The sequence below is a fragment of the Salmo trutta genome, chromosome 38 (assembly GCF_901001165.1).
Source record: "Salmo trutta chromosome 38, fSalTru1.1, whole genome shotgun sequence".
NCBI classification, from domain to species: Eukaryota; Metazoa; Chordata; class Actinopteri; order Salmoniformes; family Salmonidae; genus Salmo; species Salmo trutta.
In genome coordinates this window covers 3,157,672-3,167,716 of record NC_042994.1, presented here as the reverse complement: position 1 = coordinate 3,167,716, position 10,045 = coordinate 3,157,672, and the positions used below count along the sequence as shown (strand labels likewise).

General features: G+C 39.7%; 1 protein-coding gene across 1 annotated transcript; it reads right to left on the bottom strand.

The window, feature by feature from the left end:
* Positions 1-212: 212 nt before the first annotated feature.
* Positions 213-9,453, bottom strand: LOC115177753 (zinc finger protein 501; the record flags this gene model as incomplete). Its single annotated transcript, XM_029738724.1, has 3 exons — positions 9,421-9,453; positions 2,915-3,080; positions 213-1,426 (listed from the first exon to the last, which is right to left on the bottom strand). Coding segments are annotated over exons 1-3 (1,392 nt in total), but the record flags the coding sequence as incomplete, so codon positions are not given.
* Between the last annotated feature and the right edge of the window lie 592 nt (positions 9,454-10,045).

Sequence of the window (10,045 nt, the reverse complement as noted above, 5' to 3'; positions counted from 1 at the left end):
TGGTGTATAGCCAGGTGTCCTGATTGACTGAAGCTCTTCCCACACTGATCACAGCTATAAGGCTTCTCTCCTGTGTGTATGCGCTGGTGTGTAGTCAGGTCTCCTGATCGACTGAAGCTCTTCCCACACTGATCACAGCTATAAGGCTTCTCTCCTGTGTGTATGCGTTGGTGTCTAGTCAGGGCTCCTGAGTGATTGAAGCTCTTCCCACACTGATCACAGCTATAAGGTTTCTCTCCTGTGTGTATGCGTTGGTGTGTAGTCAGGGCTCCTGAGTGATTGAAGCTCTTCCCACACTGATCACAGCTATAAGGCTTCTCTCCTGTGTGCATGCGTTGGTGTATAGTCAGGGCTCCTGAGTGATTGAAAATCTTCCCACACTGATCACAACTATAAGGCTTCTCTCCATTGTGTATGCGTTGGTGTCTAGTCAGGGCTCCTGAGTGATTGAAAATCTTCCCACACTGATCACAGCTATAAGGCTTCTCTCCTGTGTGTATGCGTTGGTGTATAGTCAGGGCTCCTGATTGATTGAAGCTCTTCCCACACTGATCACAGCTATAAGGCTTCTCTCCTGTGTGTATGCGCTGGTGTATAGCCAGGTGTCCTGATTGACTGAAGCTCTCCCCACACTGATCACAGCCATAAGACTTCTCTCCTGTGTGTATGCGTTGGTGTATAGTCAGGTGTCCTGATTGACTGAAGCTCTTCCCACACTGATCACAGCTATAAGGCTTCTCTCCTGTGTGTATGTGTTGGTGTGTAGCCAGGATTCCAGATTGAGCAAAGCTCTTCCCACACTGATCACAGCTATAAGGCTTCTCTCCAGTGTGTATGCGTTGGTGTGTAGTCAGGTCTCTTGATCGACTGAAGCTCTTCCCACACTCATCACAGCTATAAGGCTTCTCTCCTGTGTGTATGCGCTGGTGTGTAGTCAGGGATCCTGATTGATTGAAGCTCTTCCCACACTGATCACAGCTATAAGGCTTCTCTCCTGTGTGTATGCGCTGGTGTGTAGTCAGGTGTCCTGACTTATTGAAGCTCTTCCCACACTGATCACAGCTATAAGGCTTCTCTCCTGTGTGTTTGCGTTTAGTCTGGGCTCCTGACTGATTTAAGTATTTTCCACAATCTAAGCAGGTATAAGGTCCCTCCCCTGAATGAGTTCTCAGATGAGATTTCAAGGTTTTAGATGCATGCTCTAGAGTGTGAATTTGCTCATGAATTGTCAAGTCTTGTTCAGCCAAACTCTTCCCACAGTCAGAGCAGCAGCGGTGAGATTTCTTCCCTATACCTCTATGCTGGTGTTTCTTGACGTGTTCTGGTCTGGAGAGACTCTTCTCTTTCTTGTAAACATCATGATGTTGTTGAGGCTCTCCAGATGATAAGCCCCTCCCTCTAAGAGAGCAACGATTAGGGATGTCCCCTGTGAAACAAAGACATTGAATAGTTAGGTTTTGTAAATATGGGTCCATAAACAGATGGGTCCTTCCATGAAATGAATGCCTTTTGCTTCCCTTTCATATTTTTCCAAGGAGAAATTGTGCACCAGTATTACATTTTAAATCTGTTATTAAATAATATGAATAAAGACTTGCTAAAGTGACAAATTTCTGAATTTTGACAAGTCCCTCCATCAACCCTGTAGAACTTCTAGAAAGATTTTAACCCAACTAATAAAATCATTTCTCCAAGTTTTACCATCTTTGAGTAAAGTTACAAGCGCAGAATAATATGATTATTGTGAAGTCAATTAATATAAGAGATTGATTTAAATGTTGACATGCTATGAAATAACAATTTCCCTAATAAACCTGTTTACATGGACACATCTGAAATCAGGCTACCTGACGGGACTTTGGCAATTTTCAGCATTTATCAATCAAAATAAACGTTCTACCACAGCGACTATGTTATTATTTTGACGCAGTATAAAGTTTGTATGTGAAAACTATTTCTAAGCTGCATACTTTCAGTTTTTCCTGAACTCACAGGACTCGAGCAAAAGAATTTAGCTGGCGCTGCTTGTGTTAGCACATGCACAGATTAAATACACCTCTATAACTCTGATTAAAGTGTTCACATGTCCTAATAATTCTAAAGATTGCTCAGAAAACCAGGTGTTTTAAAGGTGTATCCTTACTTCGGTTATGAACTTACACCAATTAAGATAAGCAGAGTAAGGTGTTTACATGACTAATGCCATACTCAGCCTACTGCCATAACTAGTTTAATGTCAAATTATGAGTGTACATGTAAAGCCCTAGTTATTTGGTTACTTTGACAGTCATTTCTGAACATTATTTATTTCATGTAATTAGTGATTCATTTACATCTGTCCCTCATTTTAAGATCAACCCATGTTTTAATATGGTGAAACTGTTCTCTACATTTTTTTGGGCAAAAGAAACATTGAACGTCAAATCAGATTTTCTGGTTCTAGTCTTATCGATTCTATGGTGTTTTTTATAGAAAACTGAGCAAGTGAACCATTTTATCCAGAAATTGGTATGGTAGAATAATGTTTTTGTGAAGCTAGCATTACATTTTTTCACTCCCCGTGGAACAAAACTAGCTTCCATCCCTGTCATAAGCAAATGTGTGGCTGATTTAAAGGACTATTTTACCAATATAAACTAGTGGTTTTGTTGTTTTCAGTAATCCCCTGCTACTTTATTTAGCACATTGACACTTACTACAGTATGTATTTTCATATAACCTCTTGAGATGGAAAACATGTTTTTATGAAATCGAACATGTGCTCTTCATGAAAGAATGTTAAAATTAGGTGAAATGAAATGTTTTTTGGGGGGGACCAAGTTACACTTCTCAAAATTGGGTGGAACTACCAAATATTTTCATCAATATATAAATTTACCAATTAATTGTTACAGAAGCAGACTAATCCACACACCATGGTTCTTACTTAATGAAATCATATCTCCATGTTCCTCTTCTCGTCTCTCAGTTCCACTCTGCCCTGGTGTTTTCCTACAGTCGCCCAGAACCAGCAGTAAAGTACGGAGAGGCGGTGGACCTGGGGACTCCTGTAGGGTGGAGGGGGACGGACTAGCTTTGTCCTGTTGGCCACAAGAAGTTTACAGTTGATCATTAAACCAAATATTGTATTAATTCAGTCTAAACCTCTGATTTGGGTGCATCCCTCGAATATCTCCTTTTACCTGAAATGTTCAATCGTTCACTACAACCCACAAATCTAAGAGCATTGGATTGGTGGGCATGGGCTAGTTTCCACCATATTTCTTATACCAGTCATTTCCTATCAAACAACGCGGAAGAGGAGAAGCAAGAGGGATAACTAGGCCCAAAATCTGGCTTTGGCTTATTTGATCATATATACATTTTCGTAACGAGTTGGTTGTTAGGAGTGTATTGGTAAAAGTAGGACACGTGACATCCCGGCAACTTTGAGGAATAAAACACTTTGTATGGGAGTAGTACCTGGTCGTCACTAGTTACCACAAACAAAGCCATAAACCACATCCATTTCTACAACTGATCTTTTTAAATGTGATTTTAACCCTAACCTTGAAAACACTAACTTTATGCCTAACCCTAAATAAATAAAAATACGATATAGATGTTCAACATTGTGGCAACTAGTGAAAACACACATATCTGCCATCTCATTGGCTATAATGGTCCCACCTGATCTTGCCTCTTCCCGATTACCTTCCAGCCGCGTTACAAACTCAACAACCCTCGGTCCTAAACCCTCAGCCCTTGAATTGCGTTTTACATCCGAGTGTACCTTAAAATGTCCCTTGCCCAAGCGAGGGAGAGTGAAGATCGGAGGCAACGTCCTTGGTGGAAATCTTGAAGTTTAACTTAAAAACAACCAAACTAAAGCTATCAACGTACCTAGTAAGCTAACGTATCTAGCTAGCGTCGTGGAAATATTGGTCCAATAATATTTCTCAGATACCGGAACATTAAATTAAAATAGACTATTACAAAGCCAAGCTGGTCCAAGGATCATCTGACTTCACCAGTCTCAGCACACTCCTTTTATACAGTTTCACCCTTACTTAGTCACTCCTCTTTATGCAAAATACCCTTTGACATTTCACCACCATTATCTTTTTGTCTCACTTCTGACTTACTTACACCCATCTTAGATTATATTGGTGGCATCACCATAGTACATTACAAAAAATATATATATATGTACATATATACACACACAGTTGAAGTCAGAAGTTTACATACATTTAGGTTGGCGTCATTAAAACTAGTTTTTAAACCACTCTACAAATTTCTTGTTAACAAACTCTTGTTTTGGCAAGTCAGTTAGGACATCTACTTTGTGCATGACACAAGTAATTTTTCCAACAATTGTTTACAGACAGATTATTTCACTGTATCACAATTTCAGTGGGTCAGAAGTTTACATACACCAAGTTGACTGTGCCTTTAAACAGCTTGGAAAACTCCAGAAAATGTCATGGCTTTAGAAGCTTCTGATAGGCTAATTGACATCATTTGAGGTGTACCTGTGGATGTATTTCAAGGCCTACCTTCAAACCCAGTGCCTCTTTGCTTGACATCATGTGAAAATCAAAATAAATCAGTCAAGACCTCAGAAAAAAAATGTAAACCTCCACAAGTCTGGTTCATCTTAAAGAGCAATTTCCAAACGCCTGAAGGTACCACGTTCACCTGAACAAACAATTGTATGCAAGTATAAACACTATGGGACCACGCAGCCATCATATAGCTCAGGAAGGAGACGCGTTCTGTCTCCAAGAGATTTACGTCCTTTGTTGCGAAAAGTGAAAATCAATCCCAGAACAACAGCAAAGGACCTTGTGAAGATGCTGGAGGAAACAGGTACAAAAGTATCTATATCCACAGTAAACCGAGTCCTATATCGACATAACCTGAAAGGCCGCTCAGCAAGGAAGAAGCCACTGCTCCAAAACCACCATAAAAAAGCCAGACTACTGTTTGCAACGGCACATGGGGACAAAGATCGTACTTTTTGGAGAAATGTCCTCTGGTCTGATGAAACAAAAATATAACTGTTTGGCCAAAATGACCATCGTTATGTTTGGAGGAAAAAGGGAAAGGCTTGCAAGCTGAAGAACCCCATCCCAACCGTCAAGCACGGGGGTGGCAGCATCATGTTGTGGGGGTGCTTTGCTGCAGGAGGGACTGGTGCATGTCACAAAATAGATGGCATCATGAGGAAGGAAAATTATGTGGATATATTGAAGCAGAGGCCTACAAACCTGACTCAGTTACACCAGCTCTGTCAGGAGGAATGGGCCAAAATTCACCCAACTTATTGTGGGAAGCTTGTGGAAGGCTACCCGAAACATTTGACCCAAGTTAAACAATTTAAAGGCAATGATTCCAAATACTAATTGAGTGTATGTAAACTTCTGACCCACTGGGAATGTGATGAAGGAAATAAAAGCTGAAATAAATCACTCTACTATTATTCTGACATTTCACATTCTTAAAATAAAGTGGTGATCCTAACTGACCTAAGACAGGGAATTTTTACTAGGATTAAATGTCAGGAATTGTGAAAAACTGAGTTTAAATGTATTTGGCTAAGGTGGATGTAAACTTCCGACATCAACTGTACCTTCCTAATACAGGTACATGTCTAGTGGTTCCTGTAAATGATTAACTAATGTGCATGTCCAATGGCCTTCACAAGACCAGGCTAATGGTGCCTATAAATGATTAACTAATGTGCTTGTCCAAAAGCCGTCAGAAGACCAGGCATGACCCAGAATGGTTAAGCCTGTATTGACTCAGCTTGCACATACACATTGGTTCTGCTTACACATATACTAATGGTAAACTCCATATCGATTCTGCTGACTACTTCTAAGAAAACAGTATAGGTACTGGAAAATCCCCAACACTAGCGCTCCTGTCAGGTAGCTAGCTACAGTTACCCATAGCTGGCTAGCTAGTTTTATAGTTTGGTCATTTATTCCAATACATTTCAGAATTGCACTCCTCACTACAAAACTAAGCCAATTTACCAACACTAATATATATTTTTATAATTGCAAGCTAGCTTCATATTTTTACTGAGATACCGAAAATGCAGGGTGTTGATTAAATGTGACACTTAGCGGCCACCAGATTTTGACAATGTGACTACATTTTGCAATGAATTGTGGGTCATATCAACCCCGCAAGTGACCAAAGTTGTTCACTCGCTCCTTCAAGCTAAATCGAGGGTCAACGTTAGGGAATTGCCAATCAAACTGCATCCGGTTTCGACGGGGATACATCCAAAGAGGTTCTACCTGAAACTCAAAAGGGTTCTCCTATGGGGACAGCCGAAGAACCCTTTAAGGTTCTAGATAGCACCCTTTTTTTCTAAGAGTGTAGTGCTGCTACGCCCACTCCTCTACAACACTTCAACCGTCCAAATAAAGGGAAAAACAACGTGTTTGGACTGCAGACATTTATTTTCTTTGTTAGAACGGCCACTTAAATATCTGGTCAAGTAATGGCTAATACGTAAGAAATCAGTGAATGAATGTGAACATGTGCACACTTCGGGAGGAAGGAGAGAATTAGGTCATAGTCACAGATTCCTAAACATGATTGAATGGACTGCCTTAAATGTTGCTGGAACAAGTAGGGAGCAGGTCTCGAACCCTCGACCTTCTAGCCCGAAGTCCAGCGCGTTATAGAATGCCGCAAAAGCATGCTCGAGCGGTAGAGTCGATATCCGCGCTTATAAACACAGGGTCATTACAATACAAATGATATAGTTGTAGGCTACTTAAAAAAAAAAATGTAACCGCAAATCCGATACACAAAAAAATAATATTATTTAGAATGACGGCCTATGAACAATGGATTAACAGCCTTGTTCAGGGACAGATGTTTACCTTGTCAGCTCGGGGATTCGGTTACTGGGCCAACGCTGTAACCACTATGCTACCTGCCGCCCCAAACAGAACTAAACAGGAATGTGAAGGTTCAAAGATGATGAAAACTAGGCCTAGACATTTTATAAAACACAGCAGGCATATAATGTTAAAACCAGACTTACCCGACCCATTGTGGAAGCTGTTTCTTTGTATGATATGAACTGTTCGTCGCTAGCTGTCCTCGTCAACAACTTTCTGTTGGCTTGTTCTCCTTTAAGATTTTATGGCAGACTACACCTATTGGCGTATTGCCGCCACCTACTGTACGGCGGGTGAACAACAAATAAAAATATCCATCCAAAATATTTATATCGTAGGTAAAGAATTCATGCAGTACATCTCTCCATAATTGTGTCAAATCTTCATGATTTTGTTCCATTATAAATCTACTGATGTCTTGCCACAGATTCTTTACATGAATACCATAAAAAAAAGATGCAACACTGTTTCTAGGTGGTCATTACAAAAGATACAACTTGAATGTATCTATTTTTTTGTACTTCTTCATATAGTGGTTGGCAGGGTAATATGAATGAATAATTTTATAATAAACTTCCTTAATTGTGTTAGTAAGAATGTATGTGTGAGACAACAGATATTATCAATAAAACGATTCCAATAAGGCATGACATAAGGTATATAGATAGATACAAAATCTTGTTGATTCAAGGCAAGTATCGCTCTGTTGTTGAACGGACCAAAACAAAAACAAATCTTTACTACTGTTGAGTCAACAGTGGTAATCGAAGGAAGGTTCTGAGGGTCTTAACATGTTCCTGAATAATAAAGCAACACCTGAGGGAATGGAGACTAAAACAATTGTAAACTCTTTAGGCGTTAAAAGATCTTGTAAAGTGATAAGAATGAGTCATAATGAAGTTAAAGACCCTCTGCATTTATAAGTTGTCTCATATAAATGAAGTGAGAAGCAGATGTGGTTGAGCAGATAATGGATTTAATATACTGATCGACTGAATTCATGAATACACACCTAGTATTGTTGAAACCTTATTCTACATTATACAGTTATTTCATGGATAATAGGAGTTACTGAAATAAGATACAGCTCTGAACACCCCCACCCACCTCAACATCCCCCTCTACACACAAACAGGTTCACTATGACATTTTCCATGATGACATTAAGCCATTTAGATCAAAATGAGAATACATGGATAGGGGACCTGATCCTAGATCAGCACTACTACTCCAACACACTTGATACATATGGATCCAGAGCTGCATATTATGATACATAGGTTACCATGGTAATTAGACTTAATAAACTGTTTGAGAATGGGAGATAGAAAACATCTTGTAAAGAGTAGTCTATTGAAACTTTATTTAGGGATCTGGAACCGGTGCCGGAGAGGAGGGAGATGACACATTTGTGCTTTCTGGTGTTTTATCAGTGACCCTGAATGAGCAAATCTCTTTCCATTGTGGTGGACATTTTAATATTATATTATTCTACTATACTGTTAAATTAGACATACTATACTGTTTTTACTTAGATAATTGTCTATGGTATATGTTACTATTTTACTGAGAGAATTGTCTATTGTTATATGCTAATATTCTTTGCTGATACAGGCTTGTTTTGTACGCTCAGCTCATAAATCTGAGCGTACAGATTTATGAGCTGCTTGGGTGCTACCGCAATATGTGAGCTCCTGTGTTTACAATCGGCAGAAATGTAGCTATGTGGGAAGTGCAGGGAGGAACAGAGTGGTGCCGATATCAGCCATCTTGATCTACACAGACGAGCTAAATTACCTCTTACAACTCTGTTTCCAGTGGCTGTTTCTGCACATCGGCTAACTGTCAAATATAAAAGGATGTACTTTCAATAAAAGGCGAAAGACAGCTCTGTTCATTGAGCTTTCAACACTGACTATTCTTAGTGATGGTTGATTGCTTCATTTTTGCAAATCTTATAATAAATATGTTGTTTGAAGTCTCTCTTTCTATAGAATTTCTCTGACACCACAAAGACAGGAGTAAGGATTCTCTCCTGCGTGTGTGAGCAAATATTTCTACTTTTTAAGAGAAACGAGGCTGGCAGATAGGATTTAGTTCCTCGATCCCTGTTGCTGGCCCACACTCTAGTACATTAGGTGGTGTAATGTACCATAAAGTTGGACGCCAACCACCGATAAACCCCAAAGAAGAATATGTATTTTCCCTGTCAGAGTGAGTATCTGGTCATATAATGGATAATATGATTTTCAAATCAGTGGAGGTGAACAAGTGCACAGTTTGGGAGGAAGTAGAGATAAATTAGGTAATATGACAGATTTCCAAACATGATATAGTTGTAGACTACTCTGCTGACGGAAAAAATATCCTAACAAGTTTTACAATCATGTTTATTTTTGTCCAGCAGTTTAAACCGAACACAGGAATGTGGAGCATCAAAGATGATGAAAACTACACCTAGACATTTATACAACACAGCAGGCCTATACTGTTAAATGGAAACCAGACTTACCGGATCCATCATGGAAGCTATTGTTTTCTTCAGTGTTTCTTACTAAGACAAGAAATGTGTAGGCTACAGTACAGTTACTTTGTTGTCACAGAGTTCAGATAAGGATTAGGGAGTTCGCAGGGGAGAATTCCAGTCTCAAGGCTGCAACTGATGCACCCCTAGACCAGAGCAATCAAACATGTATTTAGATATTCAAGCGCAATTACGTTATGACAGCATAACGTCTCACATCATTATTTAACCAGGCAAGTCAGATAAGAAGACATTTTTATTTACAATGACGGCCTAGGAACAGTGGGTTAACTGCCTTGTTAGAGGGCAGAACTACAGATGTTTACCTTGTCAGCTCGGGGATTCGATTTAGCAACCTTTCAGTTGCTGTCCCAACGCTCTATCCACTAGACTACCTGCTGCCCCAGGCTAATTTTACTTCAGAAAGTTCCTGGAAAAGATTCTACCTAATCTATACAGATTGAGTAAAACCAAGAAAACGTTCAACAACACACCTTTCACTAAGAATCCTGCTGTCTGCTATCGTCTACTTTTACCTGACAGCAACTTGGAACCGAGTTATATTTGAGTCTAGCTATTCTCAAGGCTATTGTTGAATCTCCCTCCCTGCAAC